The 26,937-nt window shown below is 42.4% G+C and overlaps 1 protein-coding gene and 1 long non-coding RNA gene across 4 annotated transcripts in view; both read left to right on the plus strand.

Moving 5' to 3' along the window:
- Positions 1-9,606, plus strand: part of LOC141103392 (chloride channel CLIC-like protein 1) — a 138,422-nt gene extending 128,816 nt beyond the window's left edge. For all 3 annotated transcript variants that reach the window (XM_073592920.1, XM_073592922.1, XM_073592921.1), the window contains one exon: positions 8,906-9,606. In XM_073592920.1, the coding sequence (XP_073449021.1) occupies positions 8,906-9,142 (237 nt within the window). In that variant the 3' untranslated portion in view covers positions 9,143-9,606. The remainder of the gene's footprint in view (positions 1-8,905) is intronic.
- On the plus strand, positions 6,663-7,311 carry LOC141103393 (uncharacterized). Its single transcript, XR_012235316.1, has 2 exons — positions 6,663-6,847; positions 6,935-7,311. It is a non-coding gene; the product is annotated as an uncharacterized lncRNA (long non-coding RNA).
- Positions 9,607-26,937: the final 17,331 nt, after the last annotated feature.

Genomic DNA, 26,937 nt, shown 5'->3' on the forward strand with positions numbered 1-26,937 from the left:
TGGAAGAGTAAGGTTTGGGGTTTTATTCAAACCTGTTCACGGTTCCAAAACCAAGCGCGGATGTCAGACCCATTTTAGATCTCAAAGATCTAAACCGGTTTTTGAATATCCGTTCTTTTCGCATGGAGTCAATCCGATCAGTAGACTCCATCCTACAAGAGGGAGAACTTCTGGCGTCAATCGACATAAAGGATGCTTACCTCCCATGTGCCAATTTTCCCCGCTCACCAGAAATTTCTACGCTTTGAGGTAGAAGATCTTCATTTCCAGTTTGTAGCTCTGCCTTTCGGTCTAGCTACTGCACCTCAAGTATTTTACAAAGGTCCTGGCTCCTCCTTTAGCCAGGCTAAAGGGCTCAAGGTATAACAATACTAGCCTACTTAGACGATCTACTCTTGATAGATCAATCGGTAGCCCGCCTAAACCAAACTTTGGTCACCGCATTTAGCTACCTAAAATACCTAGGTTGGATTCTCAACCTAGAGAAATCCTCCTTAAAACCATCAAGGAGATTGCTGTACTTGGGGCTGATCATAGATACAGCTCAGAAGAGGGTGTTCTTGCCTCAGGAAAGGATCAGAAAAGAATCCTTCTATTCGACTTTGCATGAAATTGTTGGGAAAGATGGTGGCTTCTTTCAAGGCCGTTCCTTATGCGCAGTTTCATTCAAGACTGCTGCAAAACAGTATCCTGACAACTTGGAAAAAGGAGGTCCAAGCTCTGGACTTCCCAATGCGTTTATCCCCCAATGTGCATCAGAGCCTCAATTGGTGGTTGATATCCAAGAATCTTCAAAGGAAAATCCTTTCTACCGGTTACCTGGAAGGTGGTAACAACAGATGCCAGCCTTCTGGGCTGGGGAGCAGTCCTCGAAGAAGCATCTGTCCAAGGGAAATGGTCCAAATCAAAGGTGACCTTGCCCATCAATATTCTAGAGATTCGGGCAGTGCGCCTGGCCCTGGAGGCCTGGACGTCCAGACTACGTAATTGTCCTGTCAGAATTCAATCCGACAATGCCACAGCGGTGGCCTATATCAATCACCAAGGGGGCACGAGGAGCCGTGCGGCCCAGAAAGAGGTGAATCATACTCTTTCTTGGGCAGAAAACATAATTCCTTGCCTATCTGCAATCTTTATTCCAGGGATAGAGAATTGTCAGGCGGACTACTTAAGTTGCCAACAATTGTTCCCGGGAGAATGGTCTCTTCATCCCGACATATTTCTCTCAATATGTCAGAAATGGGGAGTTCTGGACGTGGATCTGTTTGCGTCCAGGTTCAACAACAAGATAGAAAACTTTGTGTCAAAGACAAGGGATCCGATGGCATATGGAACAGATGCCTTGGTCCTTCCGTGGGATCAGTTTTCACTGATCTATGCGTTCCCTCCTGTTCTGCTGCTTCCGCGTCTTCTTCGCAGGATCAAGCAAGAAGGGAAGGAGATGATTCTGCTGGGGCCCTAGCGTGGCCCAGGAGATCTTGGTTTGCCGAGATCATAAAGATGGCGGTAAGGGACCCTTGGACCCTACCACTGTGGCCAGACCTTCTCTTGCAAGGTCCGGTATTCCATCCTACCTTACAAACGCTAAATCTAACGGTTTGGCGATTGAGACCCACATTCTAAAAGACCGTGGTTAATGCTAGGAAGCCGGCCTCCAGAGTCATATACTATAGAATCTGGAAGGCATACGTCTCCTGGTGTAAATCCAGGGGTTGGCACCCCAGAAAGTATGTCATAGGTAGGATCCTTGAATTCCTACAGATGGGATTAGAAATGAAGCTGGCCTTGAGTACTATCAAGGGCCAGGTGTCAGCCTTATCGGTATTGTTTCAACAACCACTTGCTTCACACTCACTGGTTCGTAACTTTATTCAGGGGGTAACGCGGATTATTCCCCCAGTTAAATCACCCCTGAACCCTTGGGACTTAAATTTAGTCCTATCGGCTCTACAAAAACAGCCTTTTGAGCCAATTCGAGATATTCCCTTGGTCCTCTTAACGAGGAAAACATATTTCTTGGTTGCCATATCTTCTGCAAGAAGAGTATCAGAGTTTGGCTGCTCTTTCTTGTAAAGAGCCATATCTGATTTTTCATAAGGATAAGGTTGTATTGCAGCCTCATCCTAATTTCCTACCGAAGATAGTGTCAGGTTTTCATTTAAACCAGGATGTTGTTCTGCCTTCATTTTTTCCAGAACCTCGTTCTGTGGAAGAAAAGTCCATTTAGAAAATGTCTTGTATTCTGCATACAATTTGTTCTGTGATTGTACAAGGGTAGATGGTGACATTCATCTCCCTTTCCTTTCCACTTTGTCCAATCACAAAAACACCTTGTATACATTGAAAATAATTCAAGACATTTTCTAAATGGACAAAGTATCAAGCGAGTGACCCCCTATTATCTCTGTGCAAGATGGGAAGTTGCAGCAGCAGTGCTTAGAAGATCAAATCTCACACTGTATCTAGTCCAATTTAACTTCTAAATATTTTTTTTTTTTCTGGAGGTCTACTTGAATTGTGTTTCACATTTGTACACCGCATTAATGTGTGTTGGCCCAAAAAAAGTGCATAACATTACACACAGGTTTGAATCCAGCCCTAATGTTTGGTGGTGGCGGGGGGGTTTAAATGTTAACCCTTTTGCCACCACGTGTACATATATGCATCCTCACTGAAGTGAGTCTTCTTCCTTGAGGCCACGTAAATGCGTGCGTTTTTGTGCTGGTGTGTGTAAAAAAAAAATAGCTAGATCAAGGTTTGATCTAGGTCAGTGTTGGAGTAAAACTCTTTTCACGCTGGCACCGCTCTGCATTAGTGGTAAAGCGCGGCTAGTTTTAGCGGCGCTTTGAGGCAAGGAAAGGTTTAGGACAGTCGCACACCAGAATATAGCCTTTATTGTAAAATATCAAAAATACAAGCCACAGCATGAAAATGGGACAAACGAGCTGACGCGTTTCACACTTAACAGTGCTTATGCTTCCGTCATTTGCTAAATGCTTAGCCTGCACCTGGTTTTTCAATTCTGAGGAGAGTCTTTTTTCCATATATCTACCTGGAGCGGTGATCCCTTCCCCCCCTTCTGTTCCTGGATTTAACAGCACTTTACCGTCATTTTAGCTGCGCTTTTCGGCCAAAGAAAGAGTTAAATGTGCCCGAGAAGCGCCGCTGCCGAAGCCCTTTGCAGGCGCTTCTGCAGCGATGCCCATTCATTTCAATAGGCAGGGGCGGTGTGTACATAGCGCTCCTAAATCGCTCCAAAGATGCTGCTTGCAGGACTTTCTAACGTCCTGCAAGCGCACCGCCCCAGTATGAAAGCGCTCGGGCTTTCACACTGGGGCTGCAGGGGAGGCGTTTTTCAGGCGCTTTGCTGGCGCTATTTTTAGCCCTTTAGCACCTAAAAAAAGGCCTCAGTGTGAAAGGGGTCTTAGCGTCAGGGTCCGTATATTTTAGGTAAGAAAAAAAGGGGGGAAGGGGGAAGTGGGACTTTAAATGAGGCACCGGAGGTGCCTCCATCCCTGTATGCGAAAATTAATAGGAGTTGGGACTTTAAATGAGGTCATGGAAGAAATGTAGGTACCAGGGGTAATAATGCAATTTTATTGGTCAAGTAACATGCATAAAAACAATACAAACCAGGACCACATCATGTAAAGAAAGACATTGTGATAAATATCATTCCAAAATCACAGCACATGTATTTGTGCATAAGCGATCGGCATCAAGGATACAATCAACTTGGCGCCACATGGTGATCTCGTTGAGCGATTTAATACATGTACAAAGAATGCATAAAATATACAAATAACGATACCACAGCACAACAAGAAAAACAAATATGTAAAAACCATGTAGATTGTTCCTGAGATGTTGCAATGTAAACATATGTTGGTGTCCCAAATGTCCGACGCGTTTCGTGTGGAATACACTCATCAGGGGCCAGATGGTCAGGGATTTCTACAAAAGTGATGCAACAAAAAGTGAGATTAAATGGTAGCGCATACTCACAGCGAAAAAGGGGTTGATTCACCCTAAAACACTTACATGTGAGAATTGCGGTAGGACATGACAAGTACAGAGCCAAGACCAACAGGCATCTCTCCCGGGAGCTGAGGTGCAGCGGCATGCGCGCTGGCGAGCCGGATACACAGAGTTCCCCCCGGAGAAACAGCGCGGGACCCCCAGAACCGACATGGATAGGATATCAGAGAGGAGTGCCAGTATAGTCTGCCTGGGGAGAAATTGATGGAAGCAATGTGTCAGATTTGGTGTGGATAAAAGGACCAATACTGTCTCTCTAAAGAGCATGGTGAAAAAAGGGAGTCTATGCCAAAAGAGAAATAAATATACTAAAGCTGTCACAAGTATCTACATCCAACCATTGTGGACTGTGCTATATAATACAAAAAAAAGGAAAATAAACAACAAGGGCAAGACCAATTTCAACCAGCCACATGGATGGTAAAAAGTGACAATGTATGAGCTTACATGTATCCCAGGCAGGAGGGAAGGCACTGTGGATGGAAAGTAATAAAGATGAACCATCTCGGAGCAGAGGCACCCACGCTGTGTCGGGGGAGACCAGATATACCCGCCGAAAACCACGTGCACGCTGGCCGCGTACACCAGCGTCACCCGAGCACGGCAGAAAAAGGGGAGGGGCTCTGGTCCTGACGACCGATTGCGTCAGTGAACAGCGTCCGCACTCCCCATCTGACTGGCTAACTGGAGGAACTCAAGCACCACGCTGTGACGCCAATATGGTATCCGACGTGGGGCAGGGGGGGGTTGACGCCGATGCGCCGTGGGCGCCCGCCCGATCCCCCTCGAGGCAACGAAGTGCACTCCCTCCCGCACACAAGACGGAGCGGGGGGAGGGGGGGCAGGGGGGACACACAGGGCGCATCGCAGCTCCCGAGTATAGGATACAGAGTCAGTAATGGATGTAATATGGTCACATCACATCCCGAAGGGATGACATGTCAAACAGCTGCGCTGCCTGATCTCATGGACACCTGAGGGTGTCAAGGATCAGCAGAACCTGAATATGGAAATTAACCATTCAGGTGCGAGGATACCTAACATGTGGGCGGCAGGGGAACACTGCCGGAGCCTATCCAAAAACCTCCATCCCTAATTGGAGTCAAGAAAAAGGGGGGAAGGGGGAAGTGGGACTTTAAATGAGGCACCTGAGGTGCCTCCATCCCTGTATGCGAAAATTAATAGGAGTTGGGACTTTAAATGAGGTCATGGAAGAAATGTAGGTACCAGGGGTAATAATGCAATTTTATTGGTCAAGTAACATGCATAAAAACAATACAAACCAGGACCACATCATGTAAAGAAAGACATTGTGATAAATATCATTCCAAAATCACAGCACATGTATTTGTGCATAAGCGATCGGCATCAAGGATACAATCAACTTGGCGCCACATGGTGATCTCGTTGAGCGATTTAATACATGTACAAAGAATGCATAAAATATCGCCGATCGCTTATGCACAAATACATGTGCTGTGATTTTGGAATGATATTTATCACAATGTCTTTCTTTACATGATGTGGTCCTGGTTTGTATTGTTTTTATGCATGTTACTTGACCAATAAAATTGCATTATTACCCCTGGTACCTACATTTCTTCCATGACCTCATTTAAAGTCCCAACTCCTATTAATTTTCGCATACAGGGATGGAGGCACCTCCGGTGCCTCATTTAAAGTCCCACTTCCCCCTTCCCCCTTTTTTTTCTTGACTCCAATTAGGGATGGAGGTTTTTGGATAGGCTCCGGCAGTGTTCCCCTGCCGCCCACATGTTAGGTATCCTCGCACCTGAATGGTTAATTTCCATATTCAGGTTCTGCTGATCCTTGACACCCTCAGGTGTCCATGAGATCAGGCAGCACAGCTGTTTGACATGTCATCCCTACGGGATGTGACGTGACCATATTACATCCATTACTGACTCTGTATCCTATACTCGGGAGCTGCGATGCGCCCTGTGTGTCCCCCCTGCCCCCCCTCCCCCCGCTCCGTCTTGTGTGCGGGAGGGAGTGCACTTCGTTGCCTCGAGGGGGATTGGGCGGGCACCCACGGCGCATCGGCGTCAACCCCCCCCTGCCCCACGTCGGATACCATATTGGCGTCACGGCGTGGTGCTTGAGTTCCTCCAGTTAGCCAGTCAGATGGGGACGCTGTTCACTGACGCAATCGGTCGTCGGGACCAGAGCCCCTCCCCTTTTTCTGCCGTGCTCGGGTGACGCTGGTGTACGCGGCCAGCGTGCACGTGGTGTTCGGCGGGTATATCTGGTCTCCCCCGACACAGCGTGGGTGCCTCTGCTCCGAGATGGTTCATCTTTATTACTTTCCATCCACAGTGCCTTCCCTCCTGCCTGGGATACATGTAAGCTCATACATTGTCACTTTTTACCATCCATGTGGCTGGTTGAAATTGGTCTTGCCCTTGTTGTTTATTTTCCTTTTTTTTGTATTATATAGCACAGTCCACAATGGTTGGATGTAGATACTTGTGACAGCTTTAGTATATTTATTTATCTCTTTTGGCATAGACTCCCTTTTTTCACCATGCTCTTTAGAGAGACAGTATTGGTCCTTTTATCCACACCAAATCTGACACATTGCTTCCATCAATTTCTCCCCAGGCAGACTATACTGGCACTCCTCTCTGATATCCTATCCATGTCGGTTCTGGGGGTCCTGCGCTGTTTCTCCGGGGGGAACTCTGTGTATCCGGCTCGCCAGCGCGCATGCCGCTGCACCTCAGCTCCCAGGAGAGATGCCTGTTGGTCTTGGCTCTGTACTTGTCATGTCCTACCGCAATTCTCACATGTAAGTGTTTTAGGGTGAATCAACCCCTTTTTCGCTGTGAGTATGCGCTACCATTTAATCTCACTTTTTGTTGCATCACTTTTGTAGAAATCCCTGACCATCTGGCCCCTGATGAGTGTATTCCACACGAAACGCGTCGGGCATTTGGGACACCAACATATGTTTATATTGCAACATCTCAGGAACAATCTACATGGTTTTTACATATTTGTTTTTCTTGTTGTGCTGTGGTATCGTTATTTGTATATTTTATGCATTCTTTGTACATGTATTAAATCGCTCAATGAGATCACCATGTGGCGCCAAGTTGATTGTATCCTTGATGCCGATCGCTTATGCACAAATACATGTGCTGTGATTTTAGAATGATATTTATCACAATGTCTTTCTTTACATGATGTGGTCCTGGTTTGTATTGTTTTTATGCATGTTACTTGACCAATAAAATTGCATTATTACCCCTGGTACCTACATTTCTTCCATGACCTCATTTAAAGTCCCAACTCCTATTAATTTTCGTATATTTTAGGTAGGATTAAAAAAAAAAAATACTTTTTTAAATTGGTGTCCGTGTCAGTGTGTTTTTATTGCACACTATTATCTCTGTGCCGTACTACGGATACAAACAGCAAATAACATACACATATGTGGTATTGCTGCGATCATCAGGAGTAGGAGAATTCATTTTGGGTTGTTCTTTGGTGGTAGGTTATGACAGTAGCAAAATAAAATACAGCTAAGTTAAAAAAAAAAAAAAAAATGTAATATTTTGGGACAGTTTTCTTTTGATATTGCCAAAAAAATAAGAGATCTGTTACCATTTACCACCACATGAAAGCCCAATTTGTTCTGAGAATAAAAAACTGGTATAAAGATGGCCGTAGGCGATTCGAATCTCGGCCAGTTCAACAGGGTCCGGCTGAGATTTGAACCATGTATGGGCAGGCTGATTGTACCCAAGCTGATCGATCAAAACTCCAGAATATATTATCTGCAGTGCTAAAAGTAGAAAAATGATAGCGATGCCTGGGTACTGGCTTTATACTTTCATATTTGCTTTATTTTATGTCCTCTAGACAACGTTCGGGTTTCCCTTTATATAACCAAGACAACGGTTTATGAAATTGTTAGCCCCGCTTATGTGTTTGATCTGCACAGGGCTTAAAGTAAAATTCCAGCTTAATGCTAACTCCCCCACTGAAGCTTGGGAGCTTTAGCTTGCAGGGTCAGGTGACCAGACCAAAGCGGGCTAAAAATTACTAAGTATACACATCTTTTTTGCATAGGTTAGGCAGGATAGGTAACAGAAAGGGATAGAAACATTTATAAGCATAAGCATAGTTAGGCCATATTGATGACACAGAGGAGGGTAGGTACCTTTTTTTTTTTTGCTAAGTTTTCCTCAATGTGGATATGCATATTAAACCCTATAACACATCTGTCTGCTTTTACTCTTTTTCTGTTACTTATAATTAATGTGACCCTAAAATCATTTTTATGTGAAGTAACATAGTCACTTTAGAACAGGCACTGTAAAGTGCCTGCTCCTATCTTGACAACTCCACCCATCTCCTTGCTCTGTCGATGATGCCTCCTTAAAATGCTATAGAAACACAGACTTTCTAAAAGACTTTTTGCATTGGGGTCTAGACCAGACATCTCCCAACTATGGCCCTCCAGCTGTTGTGGAACTACATGTGCCATAAGGCATTGTAAAACTCTGACATTCACAGACATGACTAGGCATGATGGGGATTGTAGTTCCTGAACAACTAGAGGGCCGTAGTTTGGAGACCCTTGGTCTAGACCATCCATTTCTCTTGTGACTGTGTTTGGACCTGGCGATAAGTCACTCCATACACCAACCATCTTATTGTGAGGCGAGTATGCAGGTACCTAAAATTGGGGGTTTTAAGAAGCTTTTTATCAGTAGATCAGGAAAGTCATAACAGAGCTTTTTCACTTATTTTGTACTGGTTGCAGATTTCTTTTAAATTGTTGTGATTGCAGCTTGTCAATGTAATGCAGTGTAACATTTATAAATCTTAATTTTTATAGAGCCAGTCCTCTGGAAAAGTCAAAGTAAGAAAAGAATCTACAGAGGAAGAAAAGGACCAGCTGCTAATAAAAAGAGATGGACCCCAAGAACATGTCAGAAATGGTCACTTAGTTGTGGAAGATATATATACAGATCCTGGAAATGAGGAACAGGCAGAATCCTCTCTCAGTTTTGTGATACTTGAAAAAGAAAGGTTACAAGATGAGATGTTGGTAAAGCAAACACTGACATCATGAGAGCAAAACACTGTGTGACACCAAAAAAATCAAGATCCAGATATGGTTAAGTAGCACTTGGTGAAAGAATAAATGGCTTGAGCCTTCGGCTTCTTTTAGTTCACAGGTCCACTTGCTGAACTATTTGTTCTGTGGCTCTTTTGTAACCATAACCTGGAATGTTTCATATTAAAGCGGAACATTTTTTGTGCTATAGACCATAGGGTAAATCTAAGGGTAATCTCTTTAATTGGAACACCAACATCTGTGTAATCCTGAGTTTCCAACCCATGTCGTGTTTATAGCAGATACTAGATGATCCAGTTAAAATAGCCATCCGATGTGTAACATCTGCATTCTGTCCCCCTTCTGGTAACTGACGGAGAGTCCTGCTTCTTTGATTGACTGGCAGTTGGGTGGTGCACTATTTTTTATTGTAAGTGCATTTTATTCATTTTTATTCATTAAAAATTTATTTTATCTGAGCTATCCAGTGTGATCTCTTTCTGCTTCTCTGCCACTTTCAGCCAGAAAAACGTTACCATAGGTTTTCTTTTTTTTTTTATCAGGTAACTTTTATTGAAACAAAAGCACAAGTCATTACAATGTACAGGTAGTCGGGCACTCGGCCTTCAATAGCGAGAAGGTTTTCATCTTTAATCTATTACAAAATTGAAGTTTTGTGCAAAATAATTACATTTCCTATTTTGTTTTAAGATCCTTGTACTTAATCTATGTTTGCTCACATAAATATCAATGCACATGTAATATTTAGAGTTTTTATAAAAAGATTTATTTGGAAAAAGCTAAAAATACAGATTACAATTTGGTTTTACAATCACTTTTACCAAAGCTATGTAATATAAGGGCCTAAAAGTCTATTCAGATTGTATCAATCATGCGGGCATGTACACTTCAAGATTGTTAGTAGATATAAAGAGGAACATAAAATAAGACTGCAATGTGTATGGTCAGCTTTAGCTGGAATTTTATCTATCTGCTGGGCAATTTGTGAAGCTGGCCATACAAGTTACAATTTGTGCAATGCCTTCTAAATTTACCAACAACCCTCACTTGATATACATTTCATGGGTGGTTGTTGGTAAGGATGAGCTCCGGCATGTTCGCACAGCCCACGTGCAGAGCCTGCCAGGAAGTCGGCACTGCGCTGTGCTAATCACAGGCAGTAAGACATTTCCCGATATGTGCAGCCGCGCATCAGAACAATGTCTCATTGCCTGTGATTAGCGCTCTGCAGTGCCGACTTCCTGGTGGGCTCTGCATGTGGGCTGTGGGAACATGCCGGAGCTCATCCTTAGTTGTTAGATCTTGCACCACCAAGTTGGTGGCAAGTCTGAATTGGATTTCTGTGCGTGTGTGTAATCACATAGTAAGTTCTATTTTATCCTCTTTTGCCAAAACTCCTTTACATTTTGATTACAAGATATTTTTGTACGTAGAATGTAATGTATTTAGCATAAAACACAAAAGTTTAAAGGTTTAATATATGAGATTGAAGATATCCACAAAGACTTGTATAAAATAACTGCAAGAGATAGGTTTAAAATTGTAATTCATGCTTGCCTTAGTACTTCTGGTTGCTAAACCAGGAGCTCTGAATATTTAGCCCACCACCACATACCAGTTGCCACACTACCAACTAGGGCTGTAACTAACGATTATTTTCATAATCGATTAGTTGGCCGAATATTGTTTTGATTAATTGGATAATAACCTTAAAAAAAAAAGTGTGGTGTATAATTTAGTTAATATGTAAAGTATAAAAAAAAAAAAATATTCTTAAATATCTATATATTGGTTAGGGAGCAATCTATAATCGACTCTGAGAATAACAGACAGAAGAGATGTACTGTATATACTATTTGTGGTTGAATCTGGTAAATATCAGACTCAGAGATCACATTTTTTATTTAAAGGAAAAAATAAATAAAGACTGTGTTGCTGATTTTCAGACAGAACTGTAATATATTATATGCTGGCCATACAAAAACAATGTCTTCCTTCAAAAAAAATTGAATTTTAAGAACCTTTGTTTGATTTTCTAATCAATGGTGGGGTCAAATCGACGTTCTTTTTGACCACAGTGATGGGAAAATTTGAAGGAGCAGAATTTACAATGTATATGTAAAGCGCTGCGTAAATTGACGGCGCTATATAAGTACCTGAAATAAATAAATAATAAATAAATAAATAATAGAAAACGTATTGGTCATAGGAATTTTCAGACAGCGTATGTGGTTTTAGTTCAGAAATTACATTCATTTTAAAACTGAATGTTAAAAGCAAGTGACATTTTTAAACAACATTCTTTCATTTAGCGAATGTACAAAGATTTTTCGTATGAATATTCTCATCTGAAAATCGATACGTGTATGGCCAGCATAAGGCTCGGCTCACACCTATACAGTTTGCTTTTGATCCATTTCCGCAGTGAGTTTTGCCTTTTTGCCCACACGATTTTGCTGCGATTTGCGTTTCGCATATTTAATGCTTTTTTTTGGCCAATTTGTTGGGCAGATTACAAAACGCAAATTGCTCCAAAAACACACTACATGCTTTTCTGCACCTTGAAAAAAGTCCTTGACCCTTTCCAAATACACAGCGGCTGAAAAAAGCATAGATGTGAACGTGTCCCATAGGAAACCATGGTAAATGAACTGTAGTGCGTTTCTGCAAAAAGCACCAAAAACGCATAGGTGTGAACCAGGCCTAAGACGTTTAGTAACAGCAGCATGCTTTTATTTGTATCTCCTGTCATAATGGGGTTAAAAAAAAAACTAAAATGATCCCTTTATAGTACAAAAAGAGCAGATAATCGCTACTATAAGGGGTTCATTTATACCGTGAAACAGTGAAAGTAATAAAATATTACTTTTAATATAAATATATATATATATATATATATATATATATATATATATATTTTTTTTTTTTTTTTTTTTTAAATGGTAAATACACCCAGAAGTAGGATATATGGGCATTATAACTATGAGTCAGACATGAAGCTATATAAAGGGTGGAATATAAATCTTTTATATAAAAGTAGTACTAAAAGCTGAGACTTATTTTTTTTTTTTTTTTTTTTTTATGATCATTTCAAATATAATGCACAATACTGGTAAATTTTCACTTTAAATGTAATTGTAATGCCTTCTATTACCTCCAGTCTATCAGCCTCCACCTTCTCTGGGTTCAGATGCTGATCTTCCCTGCACACAGTCTTTAACCGCTTGCCAACCAGCCGCCGCAGTTTTACTGAGGCAGAATGGCACAGCTGGGTGAAACAACGTTACCTTACGTCGCCTCGCCTTTTGGCCACTAGGGGCACGGAGCCGGAGCCGGAGCCGATGCGACAGTGTTAGTTTTGGCAGCAAATTTCGATTTTGTTTTAGTCTTAGGACTAAAATGGCATTTTAGTTTTAGTCCCATTTTAGTTTTCTGCAATTGTTTTAGTTTTAGTCGACTAAATCTCCAGTACATTTTAGTCGACTAAAACTCATTTTAGTCATCTAAAATCTAATGGGTGTAATTAAATTGTAATGCATTAGTTAACATTTCTCTACAATTTCCAAACTCATTATATACTGCCAGAGTGAAAAATCTAATATGTTATTTATTATGGTATTGAGGTATGAACATGCACTACAGACCAGTGAAATCAAATTTCAATTTAGTTTTAGTCTTATGCCCCGTACACACGGTCGGATTTTCCGATGGAAAATGTCCGATCGGAGCGTGTTGTCGGAAATTCCGACCGTGTGTGGGCTCCATCGGACATTTTCCATCGGATTTTCCGACACACAAAGTTTGAGAGCAGACTATAAAATTTTCCGACAACAAAATCCGTTGTCGGAAATTCCGATCGTGTGTACACAAATCCGACGGACAAAGTGCCACGCATAAATAATAAAAAAGTAGTAGCGCTGCTACTTTTTTATTATTTATGTTGTTGTGTGTATCTCACATTTAGCGGCTGCTCTTTAATAATTTTCCAACCATTGATTTGTGATTCTGTATGGTTTTTCACTTCATTTATTTTTCTGTGTCACGATTTGCAAGATATAATTTGTTCACTACAGCGCGGTATTTTTTCCTATATAAAAGTGCCACGCATGCTCAGAATAAATAAAGAGATGAAAGCTATTGGCCACTGCCCCGTTTATAGGCCCGACGTACGTGTTTTACGTCACCGCGTTTAGAACGATCAGATTTTCCGACAACTTTGTGTGACCGTGTGTATGCAAGACAAGTTTGAGCCAACATCCGTCGGAAAAAAACCTAGGATTTTGTTGTCGGAGTGTCCGAACAAAGTCCGACCATGTGTATGGGGCATTGGTCTTTTGACTAATTGGCATTTTAGTTTTAGTCCCATTTTAGTCTTTTGACTAAAATGCCATTTTAGTTTTAGTCGTATTTTAGTCATCGCAGTTGTTTTAGTCGTATTTTAGTCGACTAAAATAATATTCATTTAGTCGACTAAATTGTTTTAGTCGACTAAATTAACACTACGATGCGAGTGCTTCCCAAAGTGCGAGTGGTCCCAAAGATGTCAGATCTGTCCGCCACAATATCGCAGTCTCGATAAAAATCGCAGATCGCCGTCATTACTAGTAAAAATAAAAAATAATAATAATAAAAATGCCATAAATCTATCCCCTATTTTGTAGACGCTATAACTTTTGCGCAAACCAATCAATATACGCTTATTGCGATTTTGTTTTTTTTACCAAAAATATGTAGAATACATATTGGCCTAAACTGAGGAAAAAATTCATTTTTTTTATTAAAAATGTGGGATATTTATTATAGCAAAAAGTAAAAGATAGTGTTTTTTTTTTCAAAATTGTCGCTCTTTTGTTTATAGCGCAAAAAATAAAAACTGGAGAGGCGATCAAATACCACCAAAAGAAAGCTCTATTTGTGGTAAAAAAAAAAAAGCACATCAATTTCGTTTGGGCACAGCATCGCACGACCGCGCACTTGTCAGTTAAAGCAACGCAGTGCCGTATCGCAAAAAATGGCCTGGTCATTGAGCAGCCAAATCTTCCGGGGCTGAAGTGGTTAACCACTTCAGCCCTGGAAGGTTTTACCCCTTTCCTCACCAGAGCACTTTTTACAAGTTGGCACCGCGTCGCTTTAACTGCTAATTGCACGGTCATGCAATGCTGTACCCAAACGAAATATGCTTCCTTTTTTTACCATAAATAGAGCTTTCTTTTGATGGTATTTGATCACCTCTGCGGTTTTTATTTTTTGCGCTATAAATGGAAAAAGACCGAAAATGTTGAAAAAAATGATATTTTCTACTTTTTGTTATAAAAAAAAAATCCAATAAACTCAATTTTAGTCATACATTTAGGCCTAAATGTATTCAGCCACATGTCTTTGTTAAAAAAAATGTCAATAAGCGTATATTTATTGGTTTTCGCAAAAGTTATAGCGCCTACAAACTAGGGTACATTTTCTGGAATTTACACAGCTTTTAGTTTATGACTGATAAACTATTTCTCATTTCTTGAGGTGCTAAAATGGCAGGGCAGTACAAACCCCCCCCCCCAAATGACCCCATTTTGGAAAGTAGACACCCCAAGGAAATTGCTGAGAGGCATGTTGAGCCCATTGAATATTAATTTTTTTTTTCCCAAGTGATTGAATAATGACAAAAAAAAAAAATTACAAAAAGTTGTCACTAAATGATATATTGCTCACACAGGCCATGGCCATATGTGGAATTGCACCCCAAAATATATTCTGCTGATTCTCCTGAGTACAGGGATACCACGTGTGGGACTTTTTGGGAGCCTAGCTGCGTACGGGGCCCCCGAAAACCAAGCACCGCCTTCAGGATTGCAATCCTCACTACCTATCAGTTTTTTGATTTCACTCCTCACTACCTACCACAGTCTTGAAGGCCATAAAATGCCAAGATGGCACAACCCCCCCCCCAAATTATCCCATTTTGGAAAGTAGACACCCCAAGCTATTTGCTGAGAGGCATATGGAGTCCATGGAACATTTCACTAAATGATATATTGCTCAAACATGCCATGGGCATATGTGGAATTACACCCCAAAATACATTCTGCTGCTTCTCCTGAGTATGGGGATACCACATGTGTGTGACTTTTTGGGAGCCTAGCCGCGTACGGTACCCCGAAAACCAATCGCCGCCTTCAGGATTTCTAAGGGCGTAAATTTTTTATTTCACTCCTCACTACCTATCACAGTTTCGAAGGCCATAACATGCCAAGATGGCACAAACACCCCCCCCCAATTACCCCATTTTGGAAAGTAGACACCCCAAGCTATTTGCTGAGAGGCATGGTGAGTATTTTGCAGCTCTCATTTGTTTTTGAAAATGAAGAAAGAAAAGAAAAATGTTTTTTTTTTTTTTTCAATTTTCAAAACTATGTAACAAAAAGCGAGGTCTGCAAAATACTCACCATACCTCTCAGCAAATAGCTTGGGGTGTCTACTTTCCAAAATAGGGTCATTTGGGGGGTTTTGTGCCATCTGGGCATTCCATGGCCTCCGAAACTGTGATAGGCAGTGAAGAGTGAAATCTAAAATTTACACCCTTAGAAACCCTGAAGGCAGTGCTTGGTTTTCGGGGTCCCATATGCGGCTAGGCTCCCAAAAAGTCTCACACATGTGGTATCCCCGTACTCAGGAGAAGCAACAGAATGTATTTTGGGGTGTAATTTCACATATCCCCATGGCATGTTTGAGCAATATATCATTTAGTAACAACTTTGTGCAAAAAAAAAAAAAGTGTCTTTTTCCCGCAACTTGTGTCACAAAATAAAATATTCCATGGACTCGACATGCCTCTCAGCAAATAGCTTGGGGTGTCTATTTTCCAAAATGGGGTCATTTAGGGGGGTTTTGAACTGTCCTGGCATTTTATGCACAACATTTAGAAGCTTATGTCACACATCACCCACTCTTCTAACCACTTGAAGACAAAGCCCTTTCTGACACTTTTTGTTTACATGAAAAAATAATTTTTTTTGCAAGAAAATTACTTTGAACCCCCAAACATTATATATTTTTTTTAAAGCAAAGGCCCTACAGATTAAATTGGTGGGTGTTTCATTTTTTTTTTCACACAGTATTTGCGCAGCGATTTTTCAAACGCATTTTTTGGGGAAAAAAACACACTTTTTTTAATTTTAATGCACTAAAACACACTATATTGCCCAAATGTTTGATGAAATAAAAAAGATGATCTTAGGCCGAGTACATGGATACCAAACACGACATGCTTTAAAATTGTGCACAAACGTGCAGTGGCGACAAACTACATACATTTTTAAATGCCTTTAAAAGCCTTTACAGGTTACCACTTTAGATTTACAGAGGAGGTCTACTGCTAAAATTACTGCCCTCAATCTGACCTTTGCAGTGATACCTCACATGCATGGTGCAATTGCTGTTTACATTTGACGCCAGACCGACGTTTGTGTTCACCTTTGCGCAAGAGCAGGGGGGGCAGAGGTGCTTTTTTTATATTTTTTTTTTTTTTGCTTTTTTTTATCTTATTTTTAAACTGTTCCTTTCATTTTTTTTTTTTTTATCATTTTTATTGTTATGTCAGGGAATGTAAATATCCCCTATGATAGCAATATGTAGTGACAGGTACTCTTTTTTTGAAAAGAATGTGGTCTATTAGACTCTAGATCTCTCCTCTGCCCTCAAAGCATCTGACCAGACCAAGATCGGTGTGATAAAATGCTTTCCCAATTTCCCAATGGCGCTGTTTACATACGGCGAAATCTAAGTCATGAAATGCTCGTAGCTTCCGGTTTCTTAGGCCATAGAGATGTTTGGAGTCATTCTGGTCTCTGATCAGCTCTATGGTCAGCTGGCCGAATCACTGGCTGCATTCTCAGGTTCCCTGTTGGGACAGGAGAGCCAGAGAAAAACATGGAAGACGGTGGGAGGGGGACATTCCCTCCCACTGCTTGTAAAAGCAGTCTAGAGGCTAATTAGCCGCCAGGATTGCTTTTACATGAAAACCGACCGCTGGCTGAAAAGAATTATACCAAGATGGTACCTAAACCTGCAGGCATCATTCTGGTATAACCACTCAAAATCTAGCAACATACCAGTACATTGCTGGTCCTTGTTGGGCATATATAATAATCCTTTTTTTCATGCAGCCTGTGGGCTGAACGAAAAAAAGAGATTGATCGGTGGGTATGCCCACCATTAGAATACCTCCCTTCATCCACCCACATCTATTGATGGGCATACATGCACCATTTATATATGTCGAAGCATGGGGGCATCTACCCGCAAAAGGTAGGAGCAAATCGCTCCTTCACCCCTGCTGCCCCCCATGCGTCGGCATATATGCTCCTTTTTTTTTTTTTTTTTAACTGTGGTCCGACAGCGCTGGAGTCACGGCTTTATGTATCGTGGGAGCAAACACTGTTGCTGTCAAGATAAATAAATCCGCGCTGCAGTTGAATGGCGTACCTGAAAACAAAAAAATGGTTAACAATAAAACAAAGTAAACTGTAAAGTATAAAAAAATTGCATACCTGAAAAGCAAACATGATAAAACATAATAACAATAAAACATTGCAGAATAGAATACAGTAAAAAAGAGCAAAACAATAGAGAGAGAGAACAAAAAAGGACAACTATTTTTGTTTTTTTTTTATTTTATATTTTTTTGTGTTTTTTTTTTTTTTTTTTTTTACACTTTTTTTTGTAACTGTAACCGGTCCAGATTCGGGTCTCTCAAAATGCTATGGCATCTTGGGAGACCCTGTGAAAGTGTGCCTAGTCTGTGCAATGCTGTACCCTACGCTAATACTCAACTAGTGTATGGTAGCGTTCAAAACATTCACCAATGCAAAGACCAGGATTGTCAGGACAGGAGGGACAATAATAGCGGGTGTCACGCCTATATCCACACTTGCTGCAGACACGACATCTTTTTTGGGGGGTTCATTGGGTAGGGGTAATCAGGAGGACATAAAAAAAATGTCTCTCATGCAGCCGAATTACTGCATTTGGTTGGGGATGGTGAGGTGGAGCACTGTCTGGAAACAGAAGGGCTCTGACTATCTCTTCCTGGAATTTAAGGAAGGATCCAGTCATAGTTACATAGTAGGTGAGGTTGAAAAAAGACACAAGTCCATCAAGTCCAACCTATGTGTGTGATTATGTGTCAGTATTACATTACATATCCCTGTATATTGCGGTCATTCAGGTGATTATCTAATAGTTTCTTGAAGCTATCAATGCTCCCCGGTGAGACCACCGCCTGTGGAATGGAAATCCACATCCTTGCCGCTCTTACAGTAAAGAACCCTCTACGTAGTTTAAGGTTAAACCTCTTTTCTTCTAATTGTAATGAGTGGCCACGAGTCTTATTAAACTCTCTTCTGCAAAAAAGTTTTATCCCTATTGTGGGGTCACCAGTACAGTATTTGTAAATTGAAATCATATCCCCTCTCAAGCGTCTCTTCTCCAGAGAGAATAAGTTCAGTGCTCGCAACCTTTCCTCATAACTAAGATCCTCCAGACCCTTTATTAGCTTTGTTGCCCTTCTTTGTACTCGCTCCATTTCCAGTACGTCCCTCCTGAGGACTGGTGCCCAGAACTGGACAGCATACTCCAGGTGCGGGCGGACCAGAGTCTTGTAGAGCGGGAGAATTATCGTTTTATCTCTGCAGTTGATCCCCCTTTTAATGCATGCCAATATTCTGTTTGCTTTATTAGCAGCAGCTTGGCATTGCATGCCATTGCTGAGCCTATCATCCACTAGGACCCCCAGGTCCTTTTCCATCCTAGATTCCCCCAGAGGTTCTCCCCCCAGTGTATAGAATGCATTCATATTTTTGCCACCCAAATGCATTATTTTACATTTTTCTACATTGAACCTCATTTGCCATGTAGTCGCCCACCCCATTAATTCGTTCAGGTCTTTTTGCAAGATTTCCACATCCTGCGGAGAAGTTATTGTCCTGCTTAGCTTAGTATCGTCTGCAAATACAGAGATTGAACTGTTTAATCCATCCTCCAGGTCGTTTATGAACAAATTAAATAGGATTGGTCCCAGCACAGAACCCTGGGGAACCCCACTACCCACCCCTGACCATTCTGAGTACTCCCCATTTATCACCACCCTCTGAACACGCCCTTGTAGCCAGTTTTCAATCCATGTACTCACCCTATGGTCCATGCCAACGCACCTTATTTTGTACAGTAAACGTTTATGGGGAACTGTGTCAAATGCTTTTGCAAAATCCAGATACACCACGTCTACGGCCCTTCCTTTATCTAGATGGCAACTCACCTCATAGAAGGTTAATAGATTGGTTTGGCAAGAACGATTCTTCATGAATCCATGCTGATTACTGCTAATTATATCATTCTTATTACTAAAATCTTGTATATAGTCCCTTATCATCCCCTCCAAAAGTTTACATACTATTGATGTTAGGCTAACTGGTCTGTAATTCCCAGGGATGTTTTTTGGGCCCTTTTTAAATATTGGTGCTACATTGGCTTTTCTCCAATCAGCTGGTACCATTCCAGTCAATAGACTGTCTGTAAAAATTAGGAACAACGGTCTGGCAATCACCTGACTGAGTTCCCTAAGTACCCTCGGATGCAAGCCATCTGGTCCCGGTGATTTATTAATGTTAAGTTTCTCAAGTCTAATTTTAATTCCGTCCTCTGTTAACCATGTAGGTGCTTCCTGTGTTGTGTCTTGAGGATAAACACTGCAGTTTTGGTTACTGAAGCCCCCCGACTCACTCGTGAAGACTGAGGAGAAGAATAAATTCAATACCTTTGCCATCTCCCCATCCTTTGTAACCAGATGTCCTTCCTCATTCTTTATGGGGCCAATATGGTCTGTCCTCCCTTTTTTACTGTTTACATACTTAAAGAATTTCTTGGGATTTTTTTTGCTCTCCTCCGCTATGTGTATTTCATGTTCTATCTTAGCCATCCTAATTGCACCCTTACATTTCTTATTGCATTCTTTATAAATTCTGAATGCTATGGATGATCCCTCAACCTAGTATTTTTTGAAGGCCTTCTCCTTTGCTTTTATATGCATTTTTACATTGGAGTTAAGCCATCCAGGATGTTTGTTCGCTCTTTTAAATTTATTACCCAATGGGATACATTGGCTAATGCCCTTATTTAATATGCTCTTAAAGCAAACCCATCTCTCCTCCGTATTCTTTGTTCCTAATATTTTATCCCAATTTATGCCTTTTAGCAAGGTTTGTAGTTTAGGGAAGTTGGCTCTTTTGAAATTCAGTGTCTTTGTGTTCCCTTCATGTCTCCTATTTGTGTGATTTATACTGAAACTAATTGACCTTTGATCGCTGTTACCTAAATTGCCCCGTATTTCCACATCTGTTATCAGGTCTGTATTGTTGGTAATAAGTAGATCTAGTAATGTTTTATTTCTAGTTGGTGTGTCTACCATCTGACCCATAAAATTGTCCTGCAAGACACTAAGGAACTGGCGAGCCTTAAATGAATGCGCAGTTCCCTCTGCCCAGTCTATGTCTGGATAATTAAAATCCCCCATTATGATAACACTTCCCATCCTTGCTGCTAATCCAATTTGTGATAGGAGATTCGTCTCCACTTCCTCCCTCAGGTTAGGGGGCCTATAGCATACTCCCAGTATTATTTTCCCCTTAGCTTCATCCCTTTGGAGCTCTACCCATAAAGATTCCACCTCCTCCCTAGCCCCCTCAGTGATGTCATCTCTCACATTCACTTGTACATTATTCTTGATATATAGGCATACCCCTCCCCCTTTTTTACCCTCTCTATCCTTGCGTTATAGGGTATACCCTTGAATGTTTGCCAGCCAATCATGAGAGCTGTTGAACCAGGTCTCTGAAATTCCCACAAAATCCAAATCCTCCTTGTACAACAGTATCTCTAGTTCACCCATCTTGTCCGCCAGGCTCCTGGCATTGGTGAACATGCCACATAGTTTAGACCGGTCGCATATTGTCCTCGTATTGGGTGTTTCAAGATTGCAACTTGGACTTGCTACTATACTCACCTTGTGTTTTTGTGCTTTGGTTAACCTACCACTAATGCCCCCAATACTACCCTCTGGAATATCTTCCGCGCTGGCTATCACTGTCTCTGGACCCTCCCCCCCATCGCCTAGTTTAAAAACCCCTCTAACTTTTTGGCCATCTTCATTCCCAGCAGATCTGCACCCTCCTCATTTAGGTGCAGTCCGTCCCTTCTATAGTACCGGTTACCGACTGAGAAGTCGGCCCAGTCCTCCAGGAACCCAAACCCCTCCTTACTACACCAGCTCTTCAGCCACTTGTTTACTTCCCTAATCTCCCTCTGCCTCTCTGGTGTGGCTCGATGTACCGGTAGTATTCCTGAGAACACTACCTTGGAGGTCCTTTTCCTCAATTTAGCTCCTAAGTCCCTAAAATCGTTCTTTAGGACACTCCATCTGCCTCTGACTTTGTCATTGGTGCCAACGTGCACCATAACAGCCGGGTCTTCCCCAGCCCCTCCCAGTAATCTGTCCACAAGATCCGTGATGTGCCGAACCCGAGCACCCGGTAGACAACATACTGTTCGGCGCTTCAGGTCTTGGTTACAGATTGCCCTCTCTGTCCTTCTAAGAATTGAGTCCCCTACCACCAGAATATGTCTTTCCTTTCCCTTTGCTGCCCCCCCACTCTCACTGGAGGAGTTCTTCCCCTGGCAGCTAGGCCATTCCCCTGGCAGCTAGTCCATCCTGAAACTCTGCATAGCACATGAGCGTTCAGCAAAGCCAATTGAAATAAATAGACACTTTCTTGTACCAGTGTCTGGCCTTACGGGCAACTAAGTACAGCGCCAACAACTGGTCGTTGAGGTCCACCCCTCCCATATTTTGGTTATATTCGTGGACACAGAGGGGTTTCTCCACAACACCAGTAGCAGTAGTAATTTGGACCGTCGTGTCTGCATGAAGGGAGGTAAGAACGAAAACATTCTTATTATCCCTCCACTTCATAGCGAGCAAGTTATTACACTTCAAGCAGGCTCTCTCCCCCAGCCTAAGACGGGAATCTACAAGCCGATGGGGAAAGCCCCGGCAATTACGGTGCCACATGCTCCAATTTGATGATCAAACAAGTGACTAAAAAGTGGCATGCTCGTGTAATAATTGTCCATTTGCAGTTTGTCAGCTCTACGTGACTATCTTTTCCCTTGTAAACAATAAAACTACATGTATAGCCTGTGGCCCTGTCACAGAGCTTTTACATCTTGACCCTGTATCTGGCACGCTTGCTGGGAAGGTACTGTTTGAATGACAAGCGGCCAGAAAACTTAATCAGGGACTCATCAATGCAGACAACTTGATGGGGAGTAAACAAGTCTGCAAAATGTTGGTTGAAGTGGTTTACGAGGGGCCGAATTTTGTAGAGCCGATCGTATCCAGGGTCTCCACGAGGACGACAGAGTTCATTGTTGTTGAAATGCATGAACCGCAGGTGCTCATTTCGTGCCCTGGTCATGGAGGCAGAGAACAAGGGCATATGGTGAATTGGGTCAGTGGACCAATATGACCACAACTCACTCTTTTTAGTTATGCCCATGTTGGGGGATAGGCCCAGAAAGAGCTTAAATTCGGAAACCGTAATTGGTCTCCAATCTCTGGCAAGGGAGGACTGGGGAATAGTGGCGATGTGTTCACCAGCATACAAATTGCTTTGGTCTACAATAGATCTATAGAGATCTTCTGTGAAAAACAGCGAATAAAAATCAAGTGACATAAAATCAACTGTTTCCACCTGAATGCCGGGTTGGACAGTGAATGGGGGAAGTACGGGTGCTGCAGAAGTGTTGGGTTCCCAATTAGGATTGGCGAATGCAGCAGTATGGGCACGACGGGCCTGTGTTTGTCTTCATCTTGGTGGCAATAGGACACTACTTGCGCTTGCCACCTCACCAGCTTGAACTGCACTTATGGGACTCGACATGTCACCACGTGATACTGCAGTGCTGGTTTGACTACGACTAGGGTGTACTAGGCCGCTGATGCTTGCCAGTTCACCAGAAGGAATAGCAGCGCTAGTACTGCTCTTCTCCATACAAGGGACCTGTGGTTCTTGCACCTCAACAGAAGCAGAAGAACGGGGACGGGTACGCCTGACCTTGGCAGGGACCACAACTTCGTCGTCAGAGCTATCTGTCATGGAGCCGCTGTCGTCTACAAGATCGTATTCTGAGCCTGAATCTTACAGATGAGTGACTTCCTCTTCACTATCTGTCATGCTTAGAAACGTGTAGGCCTCTTCACTACTGTACCTTCGATTTGCCATTTTGGGCTCTAAATCTAGTGGTACAGTAGTGAGACTCACAGGTGAAAAAAGCTCCTGACTGTTATCGACTGTATCAAAAAACTGTTGGCGATTGCAGGGATCAGGCCTGACTCTGCGAACGCTGTAGTTATATGTGTTTAGTGTTTTGTAAGTGACAGTGATCGATCGATACTGCACTCGGCTGGGCGGAGGGGCAAAATGCAGGTGCTAGCAGGAATCTAGGCTGATCCCGCTAACACTGCATTTTTGGGAACCCTAAACTGCTGGGGTCACTAGTACAGATCTTATCAGATCAGATATTGATCCATTCAGATACTATACCACTAAGGGGGGTGTATGCTGCGTGCGTGGGTGTTAGCGGTACTGGCACTAACCTGACGCGACGCAGACCCTATCTGACCCTAAAACCTAACTTATATCACCCGCCGGGCAATCAGGGGGTTAAACCTTTTTAGGTTATAAACGGCAGGTGCCCTGACGAACTAACTAACCAGCGTCACCCGTAACAGTTATACGGTGATCACTGGTGAAAGGGTTAACTAGGGGGCAATCAGGGGGTTAAAACCTTTATTAGGGAGTATATGGGGGTACCTGGCGCTATAAAAAGCTGACGGCGAACCTAAATACTTACCTGCCTAACTAGCGTCACCTGTGACACTAATACAGCGATCAGAAAAACGATCGCTTAGTGACACTGGTGACAGGGGGTGATCAAGAGGTTAAACCTTTATTGGGGGGGTTAGGGGGGTACCCTAGACCTAAAGGGGCCTACCACTAACTGCCCTACCACTTATAACAGTCACAAATGACACCAATGCAATAATCAGTAAAAAAAAAAAAACTGCTATTGGTGTCACTGTGACAGGGGGTGCAGGGGGGTGAAAAGTGTGCCTGCGTGTTCTACTGTATGTGTAGTGTTGGTGCACTTACTTGATGACTTCTCTCCTCGGCGCCGGAACGAAAAGACCGACACGAGGAGAGATGACATCACTTCCTCTGCCACTGTTTACATTACAGCAGCAGAGGAAGATTCTCATTCGCCGGGCGCAATCGCGAGGGGGTGGCCATGAATCAATGGCCTCCCCCTCAGCACGGATCGTTCCTGGAACGAAGCCGACCGCCTCGGGCACCGGAGGGGGCGTGATGCACCCCCCGCCCGCAGGAGGCAAATCACGTATTACATACGTGACTTTACCTACCCGTGCCATTCTGCCGCAGTATATCTGCGTTAGGCGGTCGGCAAGTGGTTAAAGTGATTTTTTTTTTTTTTTTAAACACCAAACATGCCATACTTACCTGCTATGTAATGGTTTTGCACAGAGCAGCCCTGATTCTCCTCCTGCCTTCAAAGTGCCCCAATAGCAAGCTGCAAAGTGTAATACAGTATAGAGTGCCCCTATATCAAGATAACAAAAACTTATGCCTTTAGAACCACTCACTTCCTTCACAGGACTACAAGTCCCATGAGGCATTGCTCCTCACACATTCACAAGTTCTCAGGCACTTACTGACATGTATGGATGGTGTACGGAGCTGTATGTGTGCTGCACTGTCTCTTCTGACATGTATGGATGGTGTACTGAGCTGTATGTGTGCTGCACTGTATTTCCTGATATGTAAACAAATAATGCATCCTGTATGCAGGCCAACTATTTGGCTGGCTCCAAATGTCCCAGCCACGCCTCCAGACCCCACTGCACATAGCGGTCACGATGCCACGTACCACTGATGTTGGAACCCGTACACCACAATACACACCCCCGGAATAAGTATCCATCCAGCATGGCAATCCGGAGGCATTCTGTACCCAGTTAGTTTACAGAATGCCACCAGAAATTGATCTGTTTTTTGTTTTTTTAAGCTCCCTTCCGCCAGGACATTGTATTCTGACAGCAGGACTCGTTGTTGGACTACACTGATCAGTGGCGGAGGTTTTCCAACATTCCCATTTAACAGGAGCCAATCTAACCATCGACTTTCATCGAACAGGAATGGCTACACATGGATTGAAATTTGATCCAGCTTAAGCTCTGGTTCACACCAATGCGATTTGAAAGGTCAAAATTGCATGAGAAGTCCCACCCCATTTGTGGCAATGGAAACATTCAAATCATTGCGATTCTAATGAAGACTTCTACCTGGTAGAGTAGAGGATGTCAAGTCATCTGTACCCAGTCTTGCCACAAAGAGTTAATCCAGCTCTGAGCAATCCTCTTGTGTTTTTTTTTTTTTTTTTTTACTGAGATAAAAAACCTGTGCTGCCACTTCCCCCACTGCTGTGACTGACATCTGCTTTCCTTATCTCTTGCACTAGCATGAGCGCAGAGTGTGTCTACGGCACCGATTTGTATATGACATGCGCAGGAAGGAGTGTATATGACGGTGCTGTGAGCATGGGCTCCTTCTGCTATGCGCGCTCTCTCCTTCACTCTACAGGCGCGAGGTTCGTCCTTGCGACTCTGCCTGGCCAAGGAGAGGGTAGAGGTGGGTGGGGAGTATGGTGACATCATGACTCCGCCCACCACGTGTCGTAAAATAGACCCACCCACCGATTCCGGGGTTTTGCGGAGCTCCAAATGCAGAAGGGGGTGACAATTCAAAGGTAGGGATACATGCAGGAGGCATGTATATACATATAGATCACTAGTATGTCATTAGTTTGTAAATAATGAATGTGGGTTTACATCCACTTTAAATGAAGTTGCAAGCTGCAATAAAATCGCACCGATCGGAGGCACTGGTGTGAACCAGGGCTAAGTCAGGTTTTAAGCCTCCTCTGCAGTAAAAATTACATTTATTGTGAGATACTTCCCAAAGGCTTAATCACTTTTAAAGGGATGCAGGCACTGCAACTTTCCCATTAGAACCCTGAAAGTGCATTATCAAATTAAAATCATTAGTCTCTCAATTAGTCACAAATCAATTGGTCATTAGACCACCCAGAGGGGATGATTGTTTTTTCTCAAAAGTAGAGTTACTCTTTAAGCTTTGAAAATGAAAGATAGAAGCTCATTGGTTGCTAAGCACAGCTACTCCACTTTAAATAAATTCTCTTCATCAAATTCATCTTATGGATACATTAAAATTAGCAAGTAAGATATATTTTGGGGGCCTATCTAAATGGTATCTCCTTCTAATTTAAAGTGACACTAAATATATAACTTCTGTAAACGCTGCTTACCGCGTTTACACGCAATTATAAGCTGTTACAGCATTTGGTGTTTCAAATGCCTCTGAACATCCATCCTGAACGCATTTTTTTTTGCGTTCCAAAAAATGCTTCTAAACTGAACTGCCTAGAAACAACTATAGACAACCCTATGTACATGTACTGATAAGATGACAAAGAGGAGAGTTCAGGGGCAGCTTAAAAAAAATGCCCATCTGCTCCTAAACGTCTGTTTACCAGCAGCATATGTACATGAAGCCAAATATCATTATTTTTTTTATTTTATTTTTTTA

Source organism: Aquarana catesbeiana, linkage group LG07 (genome assembly GCF_042186555.1).
Source record: "Aquarana catesbeiana isolate 2022-GZ linkage group LG07, ASM4218655v1, whole genome shotgun sequence".
Taxonomy (NCBI): Eukaryota; Metazoa; Chordata; class Amphibia; order Anura; family Ranidae; genus Aquarana; species Aquarana catesbeiana.